The sequence below is a fragment of the Staurois parvus genome, unplaced genomic scaffold (assembly GCF_062004578.1).
Source record: "Staurois parvus isolate SC_StPar_1 unplaced genomic scaffold, SC_StPar_1.0 ptg000006l, whole genome shotgun sequence".
Classification (NCBI taxonomy): domain Eukaryota; kingdom Metazoa; phylum Chordata; class Amphibia; order Anura; family Ranidae; genus Staurois; species Staurois parvus.
This window is the reverse complement of record NW_028317802.1, coordinates 11265771-11292908: the sequence shown is the minus strand read 5'-3', so window position 1 is coordinate 11292908 and position 27138 is coordinate 11265771. Positions and strand designations below refer to the sequence as shown.

Below are 27138 nucleotides of genomic sequence, written 5' to 3'. Positions count from 1 at the left end.
AAACATGCAATTATGCAATATTTTTACATTTACTGTTTATATCAATTTGTTCAGATGTTTCAGTAGATATTAGTTAAAAATCATAGAACTCATGTGTTTAAATAATCACCACTGTGGTATGAAGTTTTTCTTCATATAGAATAGATATATTCGGTCTGCGTTTTTAATTGCAATGTAATTAAAATATATCAGTGAAGGTTTTACTGTAACATTGACAGTGACTGAGCAATAATGGAATATGTTATGAAGGAAAGATATTTCCTTTGCTAATTATATTAACTTTGATCACTTAAATGCTTTGATAACAGTTGCTTTTTTGAATCATATAGACATTTGTTTCTTACTAAAGCAACCCTGTCAGTCTTGGAGAACAAGTGATATTATATTCACCTTTCCATTATACTCCCCTCTCCTGTGGCCTGCTTCTCCTAGCTCTTAATGATTTTGACAGTGTTGAATATCTGTGTCCCTGCCATGTATTGTGGGTCTATCCTGCAATCCTTATATTTCCACCAAACTCTTCAGCAACATAAGGTTGGAGGAAGGAGGAAGGAGGCATCTTACACTCGTAGAAATGTACATTTCTAAAGAGTCTGATGGATGCTAGTTTGCTAGTATTAAACTTTTATGCAATTATTTTTTTACCTGCTTGCCAACCACCCACAGTACGTTTACTCTGGGCGGGCAGCATGGGCAGGCTAGATCATATACATGTGCGTCATCTGGCCTGCTGCAGATCAGGGGCATGCAGTGCATCCCTTCCATGACCACTGTGTCCATTGAACACAGCGGAATGTGGATTCTGGTACTCAAGGCCAAGTGATCATGTAATCATGATCTTCATTGTAACAGAAACAGTAAAAAAAAAATTCCTGATCACCCCCTCAGAGTAGCACAGTGTTACTAACCAATCTGATTAAAGTATGTAAAACTAAAATATATAGTAAACAAATGAAAAAAAAGTTTCAAAAATAGAATACAAAATTATTTATTTATTTATTTTTAACATACTGTCATCAGTCAGTGCCTCTGATCACTGCCACACCAGTCATACGATGACACTGTACTGTAAAAAAAAGTGTGTAAAAAATGTATTCAATTTCTTCATTTTCAAAAAGAATTGTGACAAAAAATTGCAGCTTCAAAAAACTTGCCATGCCTCTTACTAAATGCCTCAGACTACTACTTTCCAAAAAAGGGGTAATTTGGGGGGAATTTGTACTGTCCTGGCATTTTAGGGCCTCAAGAAATAAGGCGTCAGTACATCAGAACATGTAGAATAATACTGTACATTGTGATCTACATATATGATGACATTTGATTTTATTGAATATGTTTTATAACGGAAAGTAGAAAACATAATTTTTTTTTACAAAATTTTCAGTTTATAGTGCAAAAAAAAAAACCCAGCGATGATCAAACACCACTGAAAGAAAGCTTTATTTGTGTGGAAAAAAAAATTAATTATAAAAATGTAATTTGTGCACAGTATTTCATGACCTCACAATTTCCACTTAAAGTAGGTCAATGCTTAAGAGCAAAAAATGCCCTGGCCATGAAGAGGGTAAAATCTTCCAGAGTTCAAATGGTTAATGGATGAGTTAGTAGCCACCCCACCTATTGTCCTATGTTCATAACTCACATGTACTAATCTATATAAAGCGGGGTTCATTTTAGTACAATATCTCACTACATCACTACGATCAAGACTATTGATGAGCGGAACGATGCCAAACTAGAAAATGGACCTTCAGCAATACTTTGGCAAATTAACATCTAAGTGAATCTGTTGCATTCCACCAAAACCAAAATATCCTGAATGCTGGAAATGCTCAGTTTCTCTCATCTCTGCTACCTGCTCAGAACATTTTGGTGAACTGCCCTGGAATCAATTAGAAACAAATTTTGAAAGAAAACTACACTAAAGGCAAATTTACTCCACTCTCCTCACATCAAGATTAAGTATAATTACTTACTGCAGGATATTCGCAAACTAGAAACGCAAAATAAAGCTCAAATCGATCAAACAACCTTGAATATACTCTCCAGACTAAGGAACGAATTATGCTCCTTACTAATGTACCAATTTGATAGAAGTACACAAAGATTAAAATTCAACTACTACTTTAACTACTACTTTAATGGAAACAAAGCAGAAATACCTAGCGAATAAAATGAAATCCCTGCATAATAGAACTAAAATACTGTATCTTATCAACCAAAAAGAAAAAACTAAAATCACTAATTCTCAAGAAATAGAAAATTAATTTGCTAGTTACTACGATTTGCTTTATAAGCTAAATCAAGACAAATCATTCTCCAACATTCTATGGAAAACATACAAGCATTTTTATCACAAATTCGCTTACCCACTCTTTCCAAATCACAACTTAGTATCTTAAAATACCCTATCACAATAAATGAAATAAACAGAACAATAGTAAAACTACCCAATGGCAAACGTCCGGGACCAGATGGGTTTTCCAGCGAATACTATAAAATTTTAAAAAATACCCTGAGTCCTGATCTAAACCAACTATACACTGACACGTTTTCTTCCACCTCATTACCTTTCGAAATGCTACAAGCATTAATTGTAACAATCCCCAAATCAGGTAAAGATCCAGTTAACCCACAAAATTTCAGGCCTGTTACTTTACGAAATACTGATATTAGGATCTACGCTAAAATTATAGCTTGCAGACTGGCCAATATACCCCCAGATTTGTTCAAGCCTGATCAGTTAGGCTTTACTAAAGGTAGACAAACATCTGACGCAGCCAGCAGACTAATCAACATAGTTCATTACGCAGACTCACATAAAATTCCCTCCTTATTACTTGCTTTGGACACCGAAAAGGGTTTTGATAGGCTACACTGGACATACATGTTCCAAGTACTGCATACATTTGGATTTTCAGGAACAATTATTTCAGAACTTTACTCAAATCCTTCCACCTAAGTCTATAAGTCTATGTATCTAACATGCTATCCAAACCATTCTTAATTACGAATGGTACCAGACAAGGATGCCCATTGTCGCCACTAATTTTTAACCTACCAATTGAACCTCTTTCTGAAACTATAAGAAACAATCCAGATATACATGGCTTCTATATAGGTAAAAACCACCACAAAATAACACACTTTGCGGATGACATAATTTTAATGCTAACTAATCCCTCTGCTTCTTTAGCAGCAATTCAACAAACTCTCATACAATTCAGTAATATTTCATATTATAAAATAAATGCATCCAAATCTAATATCCTAAATCTAGGTATAGATCACATTCTAAAAATGTACCTCCAAAACAAATTTCCCTACATCTGGGAAAATTTGCCATTCCTTATCTTGGAATATTGTTAACAAATAAAACCTTTGACCTAGGAACTCTCAATTATTCTAAATTCATTCCAAAAATTCAAACCCACCTTAATCAAATGGCTAAACATGAACTATCCTGGTCTGGCAGACTGGCCGCATTTAAAATGTTCATATTTCCATAGATTTTATATATATTTAGATCAATTGCAATTCCAATTAAATCTGCATATCTAACAAAATTACAATCTATGCTTAAAAAAATATTCTGTGGAAAAATGAGACCTAGATGCTCACATAATATATTAATCAAACACAAAAAAATAGGAGTTATGGGATTTGTTGACATTAGGGACTATTACAAAGCATCATTATTAGACCAACTTAAACATTGGTTTATAGTGGAAGATGATACAAAATGGGGTGACATTGAAAAAACTCTAGCCTCTACTACAGATTTATAGATTTACAGGCTAATAGTAAGCTCATGGCAAAGGGTTTCCACTAGTAAAACAACACCAATTATATGAGCCTGAATTGAAGCCTGGGAATCCTTAAGCTCCATGTCTATAGATCCTCTCCGAATAAGTCCTCTTCCTATACCTATAACAGCCTTAGAAGTTGTAATGCCTAACATAGATATCTCGAATTGGAAACGTAATGGCATACGTACAATACAAGATATTTGTGTTAAAAACGACATAAAAAATTTTGAATTCCTTATGAAACAATTTAACCTCCTCCCTTCTGAAAAATCAACCTATACACGCATCAGACATTGCCTATCTAAACATCCAGTAAAAACAATATATATACCTAAAGTATCTTTACAGTTCTGTAGCTCCGCTACTCATAAATCAGGTGGTATAACCCTATATTATAACCTTCTACAATGTAAATCTGAATTTAATAAGACTACTCCCTTAATCAAGTCGAAAAAAGATGACTAAAATCTCTAATAAGCAGTGGGAATATGCATTTGGGAATGTATTTTCAGCTACTAGATGTGTTAACCTTTGGGAGCTAACACACAAAATTTCTTCAAGATTATATCTAACTCCTTACCAAATAGACAAATTATCAGAACAACATAGTCCTCAATGCTGGAGAAACTGTGGTCAGATTGGTACTCTATTACCTTTATTATGGACATGTAAAAATATTAGAAGCTATTGGTATAAAGTCTTCCACATGATATCAGAAATTACTGGGATATTAAAACAACCAGATCCTACCCTAGCCATTTTGAATATAAATATAAATACATATCCAATCCATTATCGACTCTTAGTGATACATATTCTTCTAGCATCAAGACTTACGATTACTAGACCCTGGAAAAAAGACAGCCCCTTCTCTAAAAGAAGTAATTGAGCTAGTCCAGACCCACTTCATCTATGAGAACTTTTTAGCTTACCTAAATGATAGAATTACTAAATTTGACAAAGCTTGGAAATCCTGGTCCGACTGGTTCAGAACTGTAACCTGATATTATTAAGTTTAACCTTTTTTTGGATACTCTAAAATTATTATTTTGTGGAACTAGTAGGACTGTTAGGAATTATTCAATATTTCCTTTTTTATCTTTGTTAAACCTTACTGCAACACCTATACTGTGATATTATGTAGCTTTTCACTGTCCTATTTTTGTTTTGTTTTTTTTTGTTGCTGTAACTATATTTGTAAAACCAAATAAAAATGTATTATGGAAAAGAAAATATTAAGTATAGTTGAAATGAATTAACATTTTTTTAGCTGCTTAGGATTTTAATACACAAGGACATACTATACTATATATTGTCCTAATAGTGGCCTTTGCTATTTATAACATTGTTGGTACCTTGATTGTGAGTGTTTAGGTCTTTGGCTGATATTTCAATATGCAATTTAGGTTAGCTATCATCACATTCTATGAGTTTTATCATGTAATTTATCAAGTTATCATGGCATGGGAAACTGCAAATTAGAAAATTCTTTCCTTAAGTTCTTTAGAAAAAACATTTTATGACAACTAAACATGGTTCCTCAAAAATAGTAAAGGGGCAACAAGTTATTAAATACATCTTACAAAATAACTGCATTTAATTTATTGTAGCTTACTAATTCTTAAAAGTGATGGCTGCATTAGTTTTCTTTTTTATGCTTTTTTTTTCTGGAGCATGCAAAATCTGGTGCAGTTCTGCATGGAAACCAATCAGCTCCCAGGTTTTATTGTCAAAGCTTACTGGAACAAGCTAAAGTTAGAAGCTGATTGGCTACCATGCACAGCTGCACCAGATTCTAAGTGTTCCAGTTTTAGTAAATCTTCCCCAGTAAGTCTGTTTTTTCAAAAGCGCAAGCTATACTATTTAATAAGAATATTATTTAGAATTAAGTGTAGAAAATGTTTTAGTGAATCTTTGACCTTTGTTGTTATAAAATGTGCAAACCATATGCCTATTAGCTCTTTGTTCCCTAGAAACTGCATTTTACACATTTAAAAGATAAAGGTATATAACCTCAAGAAAGTAATCAATCATAAATAACATACATGTAATAGTCTTTTGGCCTTTGAAATATAAAAAATGTTCTGCTAAGGAAAATATGTGCAACAATAAAACCAAGGTTTTTTTTTATAATTAATTCTAAAATTGACTTTTAAAAGAAAAGTGTTCTTTTAATGTAAACTTACAATTTAGTTCCTCAAACAAGACGCAACTTGAATATTAGGCACTAGATGTCACTCTGTACCAACGTATATCAGAAAGGCGAGGACTGAATATATTTTTCTGTTGCTGATTCTGAATACCATACTGCAACAACGTCGGCCATGCTGGATTTTTGATTCTCTGCTGTGGATTTTCAGCAAATGTTAATGTCATCCTTACTGGGGAAATTACAACCTTCAGCTTCAGTGATTCTAAGATATGTCCAACACCAACTTGCAATATCAAGACAGATTAGTCCATTTTTTGTTACTTCAAATGTCTTGGAACGTGGTCTTATGTCAGCTGCATTATATCATCCCGGAGGAATCCAAACATGGCACCTTTGTTGGAAGAATTGCACAGGATCTGGGACTGGATTTAGGTGAGATTAATTCCAGAATGTTACATGTTGTCTCTAGAAATGAAAAGGAATATTTCCAGGTGAATTTGCAGAATGGAATTCTGTTTGTTAAAGAGACAATAGACAGGGAGCTGCTGTGTCCAGGCATACAGTTGTGCATTATTCCTCTTCAGGTTATAGTGGATAAACCTGTACAGATGTATCTTGTAGACATTGAAATAGAAGATATAAATGACAATAGACCAGCCTTCCCATCCTCTGTGAGTAATCTTGTAATTTCTGAAGTAATGCCTGCAGGAGCTCGTTTTCATATAGAGGGAGCAATTGATCCAGATCTTGGAACAAATGCTGTCACAAATTATGAACTCAGTGCCAGTGATTATTTTGCACTGGATTTCCAAAAATATATGAATCAAATCAAATCATTAGAGCTTGTATTAAAGAAATCTCTAGACAGAGAAAAGCAGTCTGTTCACAATCTCACACTTACAGCCTATGATGGAGGTAAGCCAAGATTAAGTGGTGCATCTGAAATCATGATCACAGTGGAAGATTTTAATGACAATGCTCCAACATTTAATCATCCATTTTATCAAGCCAGTGTGATTGAAAATGCCCCTAAAGGATCATTAGTAATAAAAGTAAATGCCACAGATTTAGACCAGGGGAAAAACGGAGACTTAATGTATACATTTAGTAAAAAAGCAAATGATGATGTCAGCAAAGTATTCACTTTGGACAAGAATACTGGGGAAATAAGAGTGATTGGAAAAGTGGATTTTGAACTGGCACAAATGTATGAAATACAAATAGATGCTGTTGATAATGGGGATATCCAATTGGTTGGACATTGTAAAGTCCTAGTGACTGTTATAGATGTTAATGACAATCCCCCTGAGATGACAGTAACTTCACTTGCTGTTCCTGTTCCTGAAGACTCTCCACAAGGAACAACTGTGGCCATCATAAGTATCCATGACCATGATTCAGGATTAAATGGAAAAGTTAGCTGTAATATCATTGATTCTTCACCCTTCAAAATACATCCAGCATTCAAGAAAGATTTTTCTTTAACAGTGAATGGGAAGTTGGATCGAGAAATAACATCCCACTATGAAGTTGTTATACTAGCAAAGGATGAGGGAACACCACCACTGTCAGTGTCACAGATTCTTAAAATTGATATTAGTGATGTGAATGACAATGCCCCATTATTTCATAAACCTTTTGATACAATCTTTATCAAAGAAAACAATCCACCAGGTTCCCATGTATATACAGCTTCAGCATCTGACCCAGATGTGGGGCAGAATTCCTTTATCACATATTCCATTGGTGACAGTACTGTTGATGGGATCCCCATATCTTCCTATGTCTCTATCAATCCAGAGAATGGAAAAGTATTTGCTTTAGTTTCATTTGACCATGAACAAGTGACTTATTTCCAGTGTCACATAAAAGCAACTGATGCTGGTTTTCCTTCACTTATCTCAAACCTTACACTGAATATTTTTATTGAGGATATCAATGACAATGCTCCCACTTTCATGCCACTTTTTCCTGCATTGACAATAAGAACTCCAAAAACAATTCAACCCGGACACTTAATTACTAAATTGAGAGCAGTAGATAATGATTCCGGATACAACGCTCTGTTGTCTTATCATTTAAAGGACCTCTCAGGAAAAGCTCCATTTGTTATATCTCAGCAAACAGGAGAAATTGGATTAAAGCGGGCATTTACAGAGTCAGATAATGAAGAATATAGACTAATGGTGGTGGCTCGAGACCATGGTGAGCCAGTCATGACAGCGGTTACAGAAATTGTTATCTCTTTGGTGGAATTTGGAGAAGAAATTCTGTATGATAATCAGGAATCCAAAGGAATTATGGAAGAATTTACTGAAGCAAATATCTACTTAGTTGTTGCCATCTGTGTAATATCAAGTGTATTTCTCATTACATTAATTGCCTTTACTGTTTTAAGATGGCAAAAATGCAGAGATGAGGTGAAAGACCTGAAGGAAAATTACAGGATCTGTTCAAACACTGGAGGTAGTTGGGTATACTCTCAAGAAACACAGTACAGAGTATGTTCAAACTCACTACAACGAAAAAGTGACTTAATAGTTTTCACTCCAAATAGCTCTCAAATGCCAAATAGTGAAGAGCATGCAAACCAACCCGGGGCTCTGCTAAGTGCATCATATCAGGTAAGTTTGAATAAAAGTATTGCTCTCTTTACTGTTTACATAGCAAAATCATTATTTGTTTCTTTCATCATTATGATGCATTAAAAACCTATTCAGTCCAATTAACTAAAATAACTTTACTAAAAAGGACAAATGTTAAGATACAAGTTAACAGTATCATACAAGACTGATGTGAAACAGTAGTACCTAGTATCGGGCAACCTTTTTCACCAAACAGTGGAAGATAAGTCAGTTGTAAAAGAATATAGTGCGTACAATAGGAATTCTTTAGCTTCTCTTTTGCTTAGGCCCTTTGCTTGATGATGATTCCATCAGTGTAATCCCAGTATTAGAAGGAGGAAAAGGTGGGATATGCTCCTGATGATGTAAAACTACAGATAGGCTCCTGTGCATAGGTGCCAACTCACTTGTGTAGACTACTTGTAACTGGGAATCATATGTTAAAGGTCATTACTGATTGCTGTATCACATTTCAAACAGTGAGATCACTATACAATATAATGGGGTTAATTTACTAAAGACAAAATGGCTATGCACTATGCAAGTGCAGTTGCACTCATTTTTCACAGAGTGTATTGAATGTGATAATTCTCTGCTTATTTTCACCATCTAATCATGTGCAAGCAAAAATGCTGTCTTCTTTTTTCCTTGTTCCTGATTGGGTATTTTTTGCAATGTGAAGCTTTAACACATACATTAAGCTCTGAGTTCAACTGCACTTGCAAAGTGCACAGTCTATCTTCCTTTTGTAAATCAACCCCACCGTTTTAAAAAAAGAAAAATTAGAAAGTGATTAAAAGCTCTTATGAACAATGTAATCAAAACTTTTTTTTTTGCCTTTTTTGTCATCTTTTGTCTAGATTAAAAGAAAACAACAAAACAGTAAATATTTCTATCAATGTTGTGGCAAAAAGCCTTGAATGTCCTTAGATATAATGTAAATATGATTTTGGTAGTCAACTTGGTCACTGTGTCATTATCAAGGTAACAAGTACATACTGACATTGCTATGTTTGGTATGGGTTACTTGGTCTCAGGTACGTCTGTTTAATTAGTGGTTAAGCAATATTTAGAAAGGAGGCATTTGATACCTAGTGTATGTCAGTTTCCCATCATATACACATTACTGAAAATTTATAAAGGAAAGCACTGGCATATACAATGTATGGTCGAAGATTTAGGTCTAGTGTTACCAGATTACCCCCCAATTCATTTACAGAAAAGCCCAACATTTTGAGAATTGGCTGATGAAAAAAATATTGGACCCCCCTTGAGTAGGCAATCCTTTTTTTTTTGGAGAGAAATTTTATTTTTTCCATTTCAGAAATGTATAGCATGTAGGAGTGTGAATAACACTGGAAGGAAGCACGCTCAATTTAGTTCTGCAAGAGAAAATAAGAATTTTGAAATTGGAGAATTCATCACATGTAATACCACATATGTGGTTTATGTACTTCAATGTTCCTGTGGCCTACAATATGACCATTAAAGAAATGCATAGCAGAACATGTACAAAATATTAGAAATTGTTCTAAGCAGCATAAAATTTCATTAGATTTTAGCACATGGGAGGGACCCTTCAGGTTTATAGTTTTGGGATGTGAATAGGGTGTATCCTTCACGGAAAGGATCAATTTGTATTAGGGATCTCTCCAGGAGGGAAACCAAATGGATTTATCAGCTAGAATCTTTAACTCCAGGGGGGTTGAAAATAGAATTAGATATAATTGTTTTATTACTGACTATTAATTAACCACTTGCCTACTGAACACTTTTACCCCCTTCCTGCCCAGGCCAATTTTCAGCTGTTGCACTTTGAATGACAATTGCGTGGTCATGCAACGCTGTACCCATATGAAATTTTTATCATTTGTTCACACAAATAGAGCTTTTTTTTGGTGGTATTTGACCACTTCCCGTCCAGCCCATGTATATAAATGGCCGGAAGGGAACATTGCAGGAATGGGTGGCTGTTTATAAACATCCTCCCTGCTCCCCACCTGTGTGCGCTCCCTGGGAGCGCATGGCACTGCAATCCGGTGCCCACTGTGTCTGTACGATCGCTGTACGGCACCTCTTTGTGAGATCTCGATCATGTGATCACTGATTAGCCAATCAGTGATCACATGAATAGTAGTAAGCAAGATGTCACTTTTGACATCATTGCTTACTACTGGTGAAATTGTGAATGATCACAGCAGTCACATGGTAAAAGGCTATTCACAATAGTCTTGTACCATGTGACAAGCTGTGACCAATCACAGCTCACACAGTATTTCTCAATGGCTGCAAGAATGCAGCCAGAGAAAAGGAGAAATGATTGCTTTTACAGCCTTTATGGGTGTAAAAGCAATCAGTGTAAAAAAAAAGAAATCTTCATGACTCCCCACACAAGTAGTACAGTGCCACTATGTGTGACAGTATGTTAAAAAAAAACCATAAATAATAATATTTAAAAAAATTAAAATTTTAAATATTTTTTGGAAAAATTATAATTTTTGATTATAAACTAATTTGGGTTATTTTATTTTTTTTTGCTAAAAAGATAGATGAATACATTTTGACCAAGATTTATGAAGAAAGATTATTTATTTGCAAAATGTTATAAGAAAAACACTTTTTTTTTTCAAAATGTTTGGACTTTTCATTTATATAGCAAAAAAATAAAAATCCCAGTGGTGAATAAATACCACCAACATATAGTTTTATCTGTCTCAAAAAAATGCTAAAATAATTCATGTGGGTACAGTGTTGCATGACCGCACAATTGTCATTCAAAGTGTGATAGCGCTGAAAGCTGAAAATTGCCCTGGACAGGAAGGGAGTGAAAGTGTCTGGACCGCACATTTTGAATTAAAAAAGTTTTTTTTGTGCATTTATGAGGCAGCACTGATGGGTATTGAAAGGTTGTATTGATGAGGCGGCACTGATGGGCATTGATGAGGAGACACTGATGATGCTGCACTGATATGCGTCACTGATGGGCACTGATAGGCAGCAATGATGGGCACTAATAGGTAGCACTGAAGGGCATTGACTGGTGGCACTGACTTGCAGCACTGACTGACTGCACTGAATGGCGGCACTAATAGGTGGCACTGACTGGTGACACTGATGGGCACATATTGGCAGCACTGTTTGACACTGATGGGCAGCACTGATGGGCAGCACTGTTGGGAACTGATGGGCAGCACTGATGTGCAGCACTTTTGGGCACTGATGGGCACTTTTGGGGCTGCACTGATAATCAGGGCTTTGCAAATGGAAAAATTCACTTTCATAGTGAACATACTCTATTACTTTAGTAAATAAGGGTCATTGTCTTTCTTCATGATTTATTAATAACTGGCAGTGCCTGATTTACTAAATAACATGCATGTATACCAGAATATCAGTCATACACCAACAACCATATTGTATCCATGCAGCATTTACTATGCACCCAGTGGACACTGGCACACATAGGTTTTAGTCAACATATGCTGAATTTACTACAAAATTGTGATTTGGTATGGGATGTACCTTCCAGCAATAAAAATATACAAGCTAAAGTGATTAAAAATAAAAATCCATTCTTTTTCAAATGTTTATCTTATTGTTAAGATTTTTAAATGCGCACAACCATGCATGAATATATAGGAATAACAACACAAATTTTTAACAAAACCTTGGTAAACTGTAGGTGGGGTCATTTTATTGTCCGTTTTCATATCTTTATGTGGATGTGCAGACGTTTATACACAAGCGCATGATCAAGATGACATACACTGTTGAACAGTGTCCTGGAGCCACACACTACTTCCAAAGGGTAAAATCAAATTTATTGGTTAGCAAATACACAAACATAGACACTGCTCCCATGGAGGATATTGAGTAATAAATGGTATACTGCATATACACTCTCCATGTAAAATATAATTTAGTTCTAAAAGGTATACTAACATCTCTCCCATTACCAAACATTTCACTATGCTCAAATACCCCCTTGCCTCATTACCACATTAAAACTAACATGTTTATTACAAATATTTTAAACATTCCTATTGTATTTTCATAGCAATCCCTGAACTTAGGTAGGATGTTTATTTATTATTTTTCTTCACTCTTGTCCCTTTCCACATTTGATTAATTTCTTTATATTCAATATGTTCTTTATCAGAAATAAGGAAAGTGTTCAAAAATAATTTAAGCAGCTAGGAAGGATTAAAAAGGATAGAAAAAAACTAGGAGACCAGGACGAAACTCTAAAGAGGTCCGAAAGAGAGATGGGGTTTGGGGGGGAGGAGGGGTGAAGAAATATGACTAAAGTTGCTTTTAAGCTTTGAAAGTGGTGTGCAGTTCCAGGATTTTGTCAAATTATGTATTGAGGAAACAGACCTCAGAGGAATCAGCCCCAGTGAGCTGGAGTACAGGATTGATGGGGTCTTTAGGAGCAGCTTTATCTACTGATAGTTTCATAAACTGTTGTTTGGAATTGAGTTCTATTTGACATGCTACATTTCTGGATAACATGGTGCACATGGTTTATAGATCTGCTGCTTCGCCTAATACTTGCATACTTTTCTTGTATTAGGTTTTAAACAATGTTTTTCTTTCTCAGGTAAATGTTGACACATTTGCATTTGATTTCATCAGAAGGCACAAAACCAACATTATTTAAATGTTCAACACACACAGCAATCTAGAACCAAAGGGTACACATTGGACATCAGTATGTGATTAGCTAGGTTCAGGGATTATGATCACTTTGTGCACAGACATCTGGGTGTTTATGCAGGCTTGTGATGTACAGTAAATGTATTAAACTGGCTTATCCCTACTCTTGATCATTTGTTTTTTCAGGCTTACAGAGACACTGATGATTTCTGTTGTCCCGAAACCTGAGTAGGGTGACTTACTTGAGTCAATTTAAAATAAAAAGATATCAATTTATGTCAGTGGCTGTTTGACAAAATATTTTACTATTATCAGTAATCAGCAAAGACTTAATGTGCTTGATACTATAAAATTGGAAGAAAAGCATCTCGTTTCCCACAGCTTGCTGTTCAATTGGTTCACAATAATATGAGATTAAATATGTTTAAATATTAAACTGATTTATTGAGATTGATTTACTACAGGTGTTTATAATCTTTACACATCAAATTGTAGTTGGGTTTGCTTTAAAACACAATTATGTGAAGATAAGAAAAAAAAACCCCCAGATATTTGTCTTTCACACGACTGAACAATAAAACAGAATATTAAAAAGAATTCAATTCCATAATTAAATCAGCTTAGTTAAGTCTTGTTCTTTAAAGAATCTGGAAACTAGTCGTGAAATACTTTGGGGCATATTTATAAAGCAGACAATGTGACTTTCATCAAACATTCATGGGTAGTTTATAATTTCATGTAAATCAAAAAGATATGCATCAAGAAGATTAACCTACAGTGAATATTAGGTGAATGTCACATGTATTGCTTTATAAATATTCCCCTTTTTATTTTGTTACCTTAGAAAGTTTGGTAAATACTTTTGGTTGTCCTTTACCACTTGGCCAACGTTATAATATTTTTTTCTCATGGAACTAAAAACTGGGTTTATTAGTGTACTCTCCACCAAACCATAAACCAGGCCGAGGAATGCAATTTGTATAATTTTGTATAATAGGTCACAAATATCTACAGAAATGTGTTTAGTTTCTTGGTGAACCTTAGGACCTGGAACACAAGAATAACATAACAGATGTATATATTTATATGTAACAGGTAAAAAAAGTAGTACCACATTTATTGATCCTGAGTAGAAGTGTCCATGAAAAGGAGAGGTATTTCATAGTAATAAGCATTAAGGTGATATTAGGCTATGACAAAACATAAATTAAAAGTATTTATAAATATTTTACCGTATGAATATATTCCTACCCTCACATATTTTTTTTAAAGGAAACTATTACCATTTTGACTTTAATTTTGTTAGGTTTGTAAGAGCTAATCTTTTCTTTACTATTTGTAGTAAAAATGTACTTAATATAAAAACTGTCAAGACAATTATGATGCTGATGTTTACAGCATTATGGGTTTACTTAAAACAGAAAATAGTCTGAATTACATTCAGACTGTCTTTCTCTAAATGAATGTCAGTACCAAGCCACACAGAGTACAATGAAAGAGCAAGGGATAACTCATGCCTCTTATTCATCTCTCTCAATAATATAAACTTTGACTTTGAGCTCTCTAAACAACACTATTAAATTATCCCGGTAAAGATGTAAACAATGTATTCAACTGTAGGTGAAAAATGTGCAATCTCTTTACATCTTATGCGTTTATATCAATTTGTTCAAGATATTTCAGTGGATATTAACTAAGGATCATAGAACTCATGTGTTTAAATAATAAACATGCGGTATGAAGTTTTTTTATATATTATGCTTAAGTAATATTAGGTGTGTATTTTTAATTACAATAATTATGACAGGTAAATGTATCTAAAGAGGGGTCCTTTGAAATGGATATAGTGAAAACAAAAGAGATTTAAATGGCCTGGCCTAAATAATTATTTCAGCCCAATGGAGTCTGGGATAAGGTTATTAAACTAATTGACATCCCTTCTTGCATACAGTATCACTGGTTAATGATAGCAAGTTGTCGGTGGCACCCACATGTACAGTACATCAATACATTCCTACACTTCAAAGTTATCTGGTTATTCATTATATCACACTACTAAACCTGAACCCTTGTTTCCCATACATGTGCACCAATATCTAATACCTCTAAACTTGTGACTTGCTTAGAATATAGTTATTCAAATATCTATTTACATTTGTTAATGGAGATTACATATAAACCCCTCAAAAGGCAGCACATGCAGAAATCTGTATAAAGCTGGGTTCATTTTAGTACAATATCTCAATACATCACTAAGATTAAGATTTTTTATGAGCAGAACAATTCAGGAAAAATGGAGTTTAATGTGAAACTAGAGAATTGAACATCAACAGCACTTTGGCAAAATATGCGTCTAAGTGACTGTATTGCATTTCACCAAAATATCCTGCATATTGAAAAAGCTTACTTTCCCTCACCTCTACTTTCTGCTCAGGAAATTTATGTGAACTACCCTGGAATCAATTAGAAGCAAATTTTGAAAAATTACAATAAAGGCAAAATTATTCCACTCACCCCTCATCAAGACTACGTTTAGTTGAAATGCATTCACAATGAATTTTTACCTATTCAGGATTTGAATACACAAGGTCAGGTGTGTGGTCCTGATAGTGGTTTTTTGCTATTTGCAACAGTGGTGGTAACTGGATTGTGAGGTTTTAGGTCTTAAGTTATCATGGCATTAAAAACTACAATTTAGAAAATTCTTTCTGACTTAAATTCTTTAAAAACATCGGTACCCTGAAATGTGAAAGAAAAAAAAATGAATGAAAGAAAAGCATCTCATTTTGCCACTTTAAGCCTATTAACCAATAGGTTAAAGTGGAAGTAAACCCATCAATTGAACTGTTTCCCAAAACAGTTACAATCAATGCATGGTGTGAACGATAACTGTCACAGGTGCTTATGCTCTCAACTGAACACTCATACTTATCAAAAGGCTGGTGTCATAAGTACAAAAGTTGAGCTGGGAATTTTGCTTTTATGTTGTTTGACATGGTGGGGTTTATTTACTAAAGCTGTTTCACTTAGAGTCTCATGCACCTGTGTCAGCTTCTCAGCTCAGCTTGTTCAATTAAGCTTTAGCAATAAAATCTGTAAGATGATTGGTTTCTATGCAGAAGTGCATGAGATTTGGAGTGAACGCAGGTTAAGATGGCAGCTTTCTTGGCCATTAAGGATAGGAAAGTTTTGTTCCACTTTTTATTTTTAAATGTTGACAGTTGAAATTGATATGATTATTTTTTGGTTTATTGGTAAATGTAGTATTCTTTTGATTTTATAAATATATATATATATATATTATCAAATATATATATACTGTATATATATATATATATATATATCTATATCTAGATATAGATAGATAGATAGATATATATATTTGATCATCTATTTCTAAGAAAGAAAGCCAATGTAATTTACAGTCACAAAGATAAAAAACAATCTAGTCATTATGTGTAATTTTAATTTTAGTTTCAAAGAAAAATGGACTCGTATAGACCAAGTTCCTGGTCAGGTTCATGCCTTTAGTCCTGTTTCATGCTGTCCTACTTGACTAGAACTTCTATTTATTTTCTTGTTTCTATTACGTTAATTATTGCATTTATTAGTGTCCTCTCTTTCAAGCTTAGTCCTGAAGAATGTTATCTTTTTTCTGTGCATGCAATTTTTTGTAATAGGTAGCAGCTACTGTACCTACTGAAAGATACTTAGGATGCACAGTATGTAGCATGTAAGGAAGATCCTCCACTTCAGTTCCTCACTTCCTCTTTTCATATCCACAGCCAGCAGTGGCACTTATTTTTATGGCTAGAGGTGTTAATGGAAATAAGAATTAAAAAATAATACGCATTCACAGAATATCAAGAATTTACATAAAAGAACAGCAATTGCCAACAATTTTAGGTTATTTGGTTATTGCATTATACATAATTAATTGGAGTTTTATGCAATTGTACACATAATTTAAATAAAGTTTTTTAGATATTTAATATTTTTCTTTCTTAGCTAGGGATGTTAACAGGTGAACAGGAAAGGAGAACCTTTATAATTAATTTGTGGTTTTTTGGACATTTTACATATTATTTAAATGAAGTATTATAGATTTGTAAACTTTTGTTTTTGGTATTCAACTTTTATTGTTAATGTATTTATTTATACATTTTATTTTATTTAACCACCTCCCGTCTGGACAGTGGCAGTGCAGGGGTGGGTGGCCATTTGTAAATGGCCTCCCCGCCCCCTGCTTGTGCGCGCTCCCTGGGAGCGATCTGGTGCCCGCTATGTCTTCCAAACACAGTGGAACACCGATCGTCGTACGTGACCTCTGTGCGAGGTCCCGATCATGTGATCACTGATTGGCCAATCAATGGTCACATGCAGAACAGTAAGCAAGATGTCACTTCTGACATCATTGCTTACTACGTGTGAAATATGTGAATGATTACATAGGTCACATGGTACAAGGCTATTCATAACAGTCACAGCTCACACATTTCTCAATGGCTGCAAGAATGCATTCAGAGAGAAGGAGAAATTATTACTTTTACAGCCTTTCTGGGTGTAACAGCAATCAGTGTAAAAAAAAAAAAAATCTTCATTACCCCCCCCCCCCACATGTAGTACAGTGTCACTATGGTGACACTGTACTGCTAGGGTGACAGTATGTAAAAAAAAAAACATAAATAATAACATTAAAAAATAAAAAAGTTAAAAAAATGTTTAAAAATTATAATTTTTGGTTATAAACTAATTTTTTTTTCTAAAAAGATAACTGAATACATTTTGGCAAAGATTTATGATGAAATATTATTTATTTGCAAAATTTTATAAAAAAACACTTTTTTTCAAAATGTTTGGACTTTTTCATTTATATAGCAAAAAAAAATAAAAATTCCAGTGGTGAATAAATACCATCAAAATAAAGCTTTATCTGTCAAAAAAAAATGTTAAAAAATTCATATGGGTACAGTCTTGCATGGCCGCGCAATTGTCATTCAAAGTGTGATAGTGCTGAAAGGTGAAAATTGGCCTGGACAGGAAGGGGGTAAAAGTGTCCAGACTTGAAGTGGTTAAAATAGCCAAATACAAAAAACAACTTAAACACCTCAATTATTTACATTTCATACATGAGCATCATTTCTTCACAATTAAGAATGCTAGAGAATGTTGTTTGTAAGGGGTGTATAACTGTATTGTAGTGAATTTTATATGTCTCTGGTGGAATACTAGAAAAAAAAATCAGTAGTGAAGAAAAATACAATAGGAAGGGACAAATGTACAATACATTTGACAAGTATGGACTTCTAGTTGAGTCTTCATCTCATTAAGTTTAGATAGAACATATTTGGCTAAATCCTTGTTTGTACACAAAGTTACTTCAAGTGAAACTGCCAGGTTGAAAATATGGGTGCTGCCATTGATGGTTTGTTCAGAATACTAAAACAGTATGGTGCATGCATGTTCTGGGTCATTGACTCCACAAGTTTTTAAGCAAAGATGAGGATTATGGCCCTTCAAAAACATGGTATATCCAAAATTTCTACCCTGACTAATTTATTTTAAAGTAAAAACTATTTTTGTATAGTTTTTATGTTCTTTTACTGATTTTAAATATTTTTTCTATTGATATCTTTTTTGCAAATACATTATTAATAACATGTGCAGCCAAGAAAATGGTGTTGCAGTGCATTATGAGTTTCAAAAGACAGAGCACAGCAATAGTTGCTTTCAGTCTGCATCTTTTTAATTGAGTTTCAGCATACATCCATACAGAGCAGAGTGACAGCACAATTAGTTGGATAACTTACTATCTTGACCCATTCAGCTCTTTCTATAATTTAAACTTGGACTAATACTTATGTCTGTAACAACATTATTTTACAAAATAGAAGATACAATCAGCCTAGTAAACACACGAAAAACAGTCTAGCACTCCATCTGCTAGTTAAAACCACAATTTTGAAATTTATGTTAACTATATTCCAGATTTTTGGCACTTAATGGAAAACATTATTAATTGTTTTTGGAGGCCTGAATTACAAAATATAAATAACATAACAGTAAATATAAACAAAAACAACATAAAAATGTTATTTTAAATCCATACAACAAAGCAATTAAGATATCACAACAAGAGACACCTACATCTCACCAATATGAAATAGAGTTGATAAATCTGTGCTGCTGTCAAAAGTCTACAAGTAAGCTTTGCATGTCTTATTAAAAAATAGTTACAGTATTCTTCTGCAAAATATCAAATTAAAAACAATTACAGTTATTATGTTATTATTTCCTGCTTACGTTTGAGTTCAGAGTGTTGTATTATTTGAAATGTATTAAAATGTTTAATCGTTAATGCTACATTAGCAAGTAATAATATATGTAGCTGCATTGCAGAAAAGTTCTATAAATGAGTTATATACATATTTGAAAATTGGGCCTCATCATATATTTGCTTTAAAAAAATGCAGAAGCCAATTCAGTAAAAGGTGAAAGAATATGCTTGCCACAAATGAAACTGCCATGCACATGGAAAAATAGGAATATTTATATTAAAACAGAGAACTGGAAATGTTTTATTAGCATAGCACATTTATAATAATATATATTATTATAACATAATATTTTATAAGGGAAAATTTACATTGTTTTCTAAACATGCCATTATAAAATAGAACATGCTTTAAAAAAGTAACTTACAATTTAGCTACCACTGTAGGTGCAACTTGAATATTAGGCACTAGATGTCAGTATACACCAATTTATAGCAGGAAGATGATGACTGTATATTTTTCTCCATTGTTGATGCTGAATAGCTTAGTGTAAAGACATCGGACATGCTGGGTTTTTTATTCTCGGCTGTGGATCTCCAGTAAATGTTAATGCCATCCTTACTAATATCTTCAGCTTCCGTGAATCTAAGATATGTCCAACACAATCCTGTGTTATCAAGAGAAAACCAGACTGATCCATTTTTTATTGCTTCAAATGTCTTTGGATGTGGTCCTGAGTCAGCTGCATTATATTATCCCAGAGGAATCCAAACATGGCACCTTTGTTGGAAGAATTGCACAGGACCTGGGACTGGATTTAGGTGAGATTAATTCCAGGATGTTACGTGTTGTTTCTAGAGATGAAAAGGAATATTTCCAGGTGAATCTACAAAATGGAATTCTGTTTGTTAAAGAGACAATAGACAGAGAGCTGCTGTGTCCAGGCATACAGTTGTGCATTATTCCTCTGCAGGTTATAGTAGATAAACCTGTACAGATGTATAGAACAGATATAGAGATAGAAGATGTAAATGACAATAGACCAGCCTTCCCATCTTCTGTGAGTAGCCTTGTCATTTCTGAAGTAATGCCTGCGGGATCTCATTTCCATGTTGAAGGAGCAGTTGATCCAGATCTCGGAACTAATGCTATTACAAATTATGAGCTCAGTGCCAGTGAGTATTTTACACTAGATTTCCAAAAATACATGAATCAGATCAGATCATTAGAACTTGTATTAAAGAAATATCTAGACAGAGAAAAGCAGTCTGTTCACAATCTCACACTTACAGCCTTTGATGGTGGTAAGCCAAGATTAAGTGGAACATGTGAAATCATTATCACAGTGGAAGATTTTAATGATAATGCTCCAACATTTAATCAGCCATTTTATCAAACCAGTGTGATTGAAAATGCTCCTAAAGGATCATTGGTAATAAAAGTAAATGCCACAGACTTTGACCAAGGAAAAAATGGGGACTTATTATATACATTTAGTAAAAAAGCAAATGAAGATATCAGCAAAGTGTTTACTATAGACAAGCATACAGGGGAACTAAAAGTTATTGGGGAAGTGGATTTTGAACAAGTACAAATGTATGAAATACAAATTGATGCTGTGGATAATGGGGATATCCAATTGGTTGGACATTGTAAAGTCCTAGTGACTGTTGTAGATGTAAATGACAATCCCCCTGAGATGACAGTAACTTCCCTTGCTGTTCCTGTTCCTGAAGACTCTCCACAAGGAACAACAGTTGCCATCATAAGCGTGCATGATCAAGACTCAGATTTAAATGGAAAAGTTAGCTGTGAAATAATTGATTCTTCACCCTTCAAAATACACCCAGCATTCAAAGGTGATTTTTCCCTAATTGTTAATGGGAAGTTGGATCGAGAAAAAAAATCTCAGTATGAAGTTGTAATAGTAGCAAGAGATGAGGGAACACCAATACTATCAGTTTCAAAGATTCTTAAAATTGATATTAGTGATGTGAATGACAATGCCCCATTGTTTCAAAAACCTTATGATACTATTTTTATCAAAGAGAACAACCCACCAGGTTCTCATGTGTATACTGTATCGGCATCTGACCCAGATATCGGGCAGAATTCCTTCATCACATATTCTGTTAGTGACAGCACTGTTGATGGGATCACGATATCTTCCTATATCTCAGTCAATCCAGAGAATGGAAAAGTATTTGCTTTAGTTTCTTTTGACCATGAACAAGTGACTTATTTCCAGTGTCACATAAAAGCAACTGATGCTGGTCTACCTCCGCTTAATTCGAATCTTACTCTGAACATTTTTATTGAAGATATCAATGACAATGCTCCTTCTTTTATGCCACTTTTTCCTGCATTGACAATAAAAACTCCCAAGACAGTTCAGCCTGGACACTTGGTTTCTAAAGTAAAAGCAGTAGATATTGATTCAGGATACAATGCTTTGTTATCCTATCATTTTAAGGATCTCTCAGGGAAATTTCCATTTGTTATATCTCAGCACACAGGAGAAATCAGTTTAAAACGTCCCTTTACAGATTCAGATAATGAAGAATATAGACTTATGGTGGTGGCTCGAGACCATGGAGAGCCAGTCATGACAGTTGTTACAGAAATTGTGATCTCCTTGGTGGAATCTGGAGAGGAAATTCTATATGATAATCAGGAATCCAAAAGAATTACAGATGAATTTACTGAAGCAAATATCTACTTAGTTGTTGCCATCTGTGTAATATCAAGTGTATTTCTCATTACACTAATTGCCTTCACTATTTTAAGATGGCAAAAATGCAGAGATGAAGTGAAAGACCTGAAGGAAAATTACAAGATCTGCTCAAACACTGGAGGTAGTTGGGTATACTCCCAACAAACTCAGTACAGAGTATGTTCAAACTCATTGCAACGAAAAAGTGACCTAATAGTTTTCACTCCAAATAGCTCTCAAACTCCAAACAATGAAGAAAATGGAAACCAGACACGAGCCCTGCTAAATGCATCATATCAGGTATGTTTATATAAAAATATTTTCCTTTCTATTAGTATTACAGCGATACAATTGTTATTTTTCTTAAAACGATGCAACAAATATACATTCATGAAAATTAACCACAGATACAATCCCACAAATAAGGTCTACCTCCGCTGCTGCCTTTGTCAGACTCTAGTTCTGGGACTATCCTTACAGCAATGTAATCAGAAAGATAAAGGGTGCTGCTTGGTAGGATAGTACCATCAGTATCAAGCTGGATGTTTCATAGTTCATCATAAGCATACCAAGCTGATTGCACAAAGGAATTTTAATGATCACATATAATTGACATTTAGGAGCCACTAAGGGACTCCTTCCTTAAGCAAAAATTAACCTTAATACACCAAGTCCCTTAGTTGCATTAAATATTCATGCATATCTGATCAATAAAAATTATTTGGACAAGCAGCTTGATGTACTCATGGTAAGCTGACATTTTGGAATACTGAACTTGCCATCTTGCAGGGGACATAGGCATCTAATACTTCCAGAAGTGGCAAATGCTGAAGAATCTGATAGTTGCTAATTTAGTAATTTTCATCCTGTATACTATCTGGAATAATTTTGATGCATTTTTACAATTGATGAGTTTTTATCCACTCCAATCCTTGGTGTTTTTTTCTGTGCATGACTCAGATGCACTAACATTTTAGTACAATGCATTACTATGTTCAAGATCAGGGATGAAAAAGAAATTCAAAACTGAATTTGCCATGAAACTACAATTAAATTTGGTAAATTAAGGTCTAATTGACTCCCAATACATTTTACTGCAATGTCTCAAGTGAATATATGTCTGCTTTCTGCTTGGGAAATCTTGCTGAAAATTTGATGAATTATAATTTTGACTAAATGATAATGAAGGAAAAATTGTTCCACTTTTAACTAATCAGGGCTAAATTATGTTGAAATGCATTAAGAAACAAGGATAGCTTTAACCATGATAGGGTCTGAAACATTTTGGTAAATATGATATTCTTGTGTATCCTTGTAATAATTGTACTGACCTGCTTTTGCTTTTGGCACCACTCAAAGTAGAGGTGAAAGCCTATCCTTGTGTCCCAGAGCATGGGGTGCTGGCTTGTCCTGATATCAATCCAGAGGGCTACTAGATGTAAAGTGGAAAGGATCTCCACTGCTCCCAACCAGCCCAGATGCATAAGCAATAAGGAGTGGCCTCAGCCTACATGTCTCCATCAAACCACACACCCTGATGCATTTCCCCCCATCCACCAGGGTTTAGTCATAGGATGACTATGACTAAGGCCCGGTGGGTGGGATGAAATGCAGCAGGGTGTGTGGTTTGGTAGAGACATGTAAGTTGAGGCTGCTCCTTATATCTTTTTCACATGGGCTAGTTGGGGGTAGTGGCAATCCTTTGTGCTTGACATAAACCATCCTTTTTAGTAAGTGTGAATTGCTTTTGTTTACAAACGTTTATAACATTTAAATGTTTATAAGATACAACAGAAAAAAGGCACATCTGTAATGTTCATTCCAAAAAGGCTCATAACCTCAGTCCGTATTCCTGGTATATGGGCTCACAGTAGGCAAGTCTGCATAGACAAATGCATCGGAGCATCAGCCACACCAGAGGCCACTGCAGAGATCTTACTCCATATCAATGAAAGGCCTGGACAGGCCCAAAATGTATGGACAATGGTGCCAGTTAGGTCACAACCTTGGAATCAATGATGGGACGTCTCTGGGAACATGATGTGTAGTCTAGAGGGGGTATAATACCAGCAGGTTAATACTTTAAGGGCCATCTCATGGACAGAAAGAGATCTAGAGCTTTTATGTTTGTTATCCACCATGGAGTCCCAGTCTTCTAGTAAGTGTGAATTTAACAGTGATTTCAAAGAAAACTATACTAGTATTGACCAGTTTTTCATCATTCTTTCAGACAACTGGTATGATATGATTATGTTGAGGGCATGGAAAATTCAGGTTTATAATAATATTGCAGATGCAACTATTTCATGAAGCTTTAGTTTGATACCTTCTGAATTTTTACATCTAAAAGTGAGTTGTCTTTTGTTATTCTGTGCTACACTGCCAAAGCTTATATGTAATATTTTTACATTCATTGTTGTCTTCTCTACCCAGCTATATACCATGTTTCACCTAGAAAAATCTTTAACAAATATCTATAAAACATGCTTAAAGTCTTGATTTTTACCACAGTGCAATGAAGATGAGACTGTTTGTATATGCATACAGGATGTAGAGGAGGTCATTTCAGTTCCTCACCTGCTCTTTAATATCCACAACCAGTATAGATATATAGTTTCCTGTTGGGAACTGTTAACTGGCACTTGGGAAAGGAGAATTTGATACTGATTAGCATTAATAGTAATAGTAATAATTTAGTTGGCCACTGTGTTTATTTTGAGGGTAACCAAGGGATAAAAAAATAAACCATTTATAAACCTAACATTTAAATAACCACCAAATAGCTTGGCTGGCTTAAATGATCAGGCTAACCATTCAAATAATAACCAAGTTTAACAAAAACAAGCCTTGTCCCTCTGGCATGATGCCGAATGACCAACATCACTAACACCATGAAAAACTCATCATACTGTGTGTGGGTGTGGGTGGCGCTATACTGTTTAGTCAGGACTGTGCCACAATGTGGTTTGGCAAAAGTTTCAATAGCCAACAGCTCAGTTGGTTTACATCAATCCACAGATCCTGTGCTGAGCTAATTTTCTGTCTTGGACCATTTGGCACCTGTTTGACATGTGTGTAAATGCGTTCTACTTTTATAAAGAGTTTCATGCCTTTAGCAATTTAATGCCTTGCAAAGTGGTTACATACCATGATACAAGGGAAGCTATCCTGTGGATGATCTCAGCCTCATTGCAACATTATATGGTTATGGACTCCCCAGAATTTGATTAAATTGTTGTTCCATGTTTATTTTTTGTAATGCACGGATGTATTGCCTTTGTGTTAGTATTATAGGTTTACAGTATATTGGTTAAGCATGTTCCCAGTTATGTTTTGTATATAGTTAGGTGTTACAGTTGTACTATTCATATTTGTTAGGATGTTGTGTTTGGTAAGAAGGTGACTAGTGCACACATTATCAATAGTTGTGTTTGTTTGTTCCTTTCAGGGGCTTCTTTGTAACAAGGATTGTTATTTGTTTTTAGGGGATAGGGTGTTATATGTTTTTTTCATGTTATATTTCAAAAATTACATATTTTTTACATGAGAAGTTATACATGGCAGTCCCTTTCATGGTATGAAATGTAGGAGCCAAATACAAATATTGATTTTAAGTGGCTATGGTGTTTATTGTAGGGGTTACCCATTACAATTAGAGATGAGCGAAGTATTCAAAAATTTGATTCGGCTGATTCGCCGAATTTGCGGGAGAAATTCGATTCGATGCGAATTTATTTGCTGCGAATTTAACTTATTAAAAGGGTTTCTAGGCTTCAGAGAGCCTTTATATTAGTGCAGAACACTGTACCTTTAATTTAAATGCCCTTGGAGTCTGCTGGGGAAGAGAAATAATACTGTCAGTCAGTATGACATGCAGATGAGTGCCGTCGATCTTAGAATCACCGCACACTTCACTCATTTGGGCAGTCACGGGGCACGACGAAGAAGAAGAAGAATGAAAAGTAGAATGAAAAGAAGAAGTAGAAGAATGAAAAGAAGAAGAAGAAGAATGAAAAGAAGAATGAAAAGAAGAAGAAGAAGAATGAAAAGAAGAAGAAGAAGAATGAAAAGAAGAATGAAAAGAAGAAGAAGAAGAATGAAAAGAAGAAGAATGAAAAGAAGAATGAAAAGAAGAAGAAGAATGAAAAGAAGAATGAAAAGAAAAAGAAGAAGAAGAAGAAGAGAAGAAGAAGAAGAATGAAAAGAAGAAGAAGAATGAAAAGAAGAAGAATGAAAAGAAGAATGAAAAGAAGAAGAAGAATGAAAAGAAGAAGAATGAAAAGAAGAATGAAAAGAAGAAGAAGAATGAAAAGAAGAAGAAGAATGAGAAGAAGAATGAAAAGAAGAATGAAAAGAAGAATGAGAAGAATGAAAAGAAGAATGAAAAGAAGAATGAAAAGAAGAAGAAGAATGAAAAGAAGAATGAGAAGAAGAATGAAAAGAAGAATGAAAAGAAGAATGAGAAGAATGAAAAGAAGAATGAAAAGAAGAAGAATGAAAAGAAGAAGAAGAAGAATGAAAAGAAGAAGAAGAAGAATGAAAAGAAGAATGAAAAGAAGAAGAATGAAAAGAAGAAGAAGAATGAAAAGAAGAAGAAGAAGAATGCAAAGAAGAATGAAAAGAAGAATGAGAAGAATGAAAAGAAGAATGAAAAGAAGAAGAAGAAGAATGAAAAGAAGAAGAAGAAGAATGAAAAGAAGAATGAAAAGAAGAGGAAGAAGAATGAAAAGAAGAAGAAGAATGAAAAGAAGAATGAAAAGTAGAAGAGGAAGAATGAAAAGAAGAATGAGAAGAATGAAAAGAAGAATGAAAAGAAGAAGAAGAGGAATGAAAAGAAGAAGAAGAAGAATGAAAAGAAGAATGAGAAGAAGAATGAAAAGAAGAATGAGAAGAAGAATGAGAAGAATGA

General features: G+C 34.3%; 1 protein-coding gene across 15 annotated transcripts in view; it reads left to right on the top strand.

Annotated features, from left to right (window-relative positions):
• The window catches only part of LOC149474338 (protocadherin alpha-C2-like), a 371807-nt gene that overhangs the window by 111339 nt on the left and 233330 nt on the right, over positions 1-27138 (top strand). Inside the window, exon 1 of one of the 15 annotated variants that reach the window (XM_089660621.1) lies at positions 6103-8585. The exons of 12 other annotated variants lie outside the window; for them this stretch is intronic. In XM_089660621.1, coding sequence (XP_089516747.1) covers positions 6231-8585 — 2355 coding nt within the window. In that variant the 5' untranslated portion in view covers positions 6103-6230. Of the gene's footprint in view, positions 1-6102; positions 8586-19958; positions 22530-27138 lie in introns of those variants that run through there. 2 more of the 15 variants (XM_089660017.1, XM_089659706.1) reach the window with 2 other exon arrangements.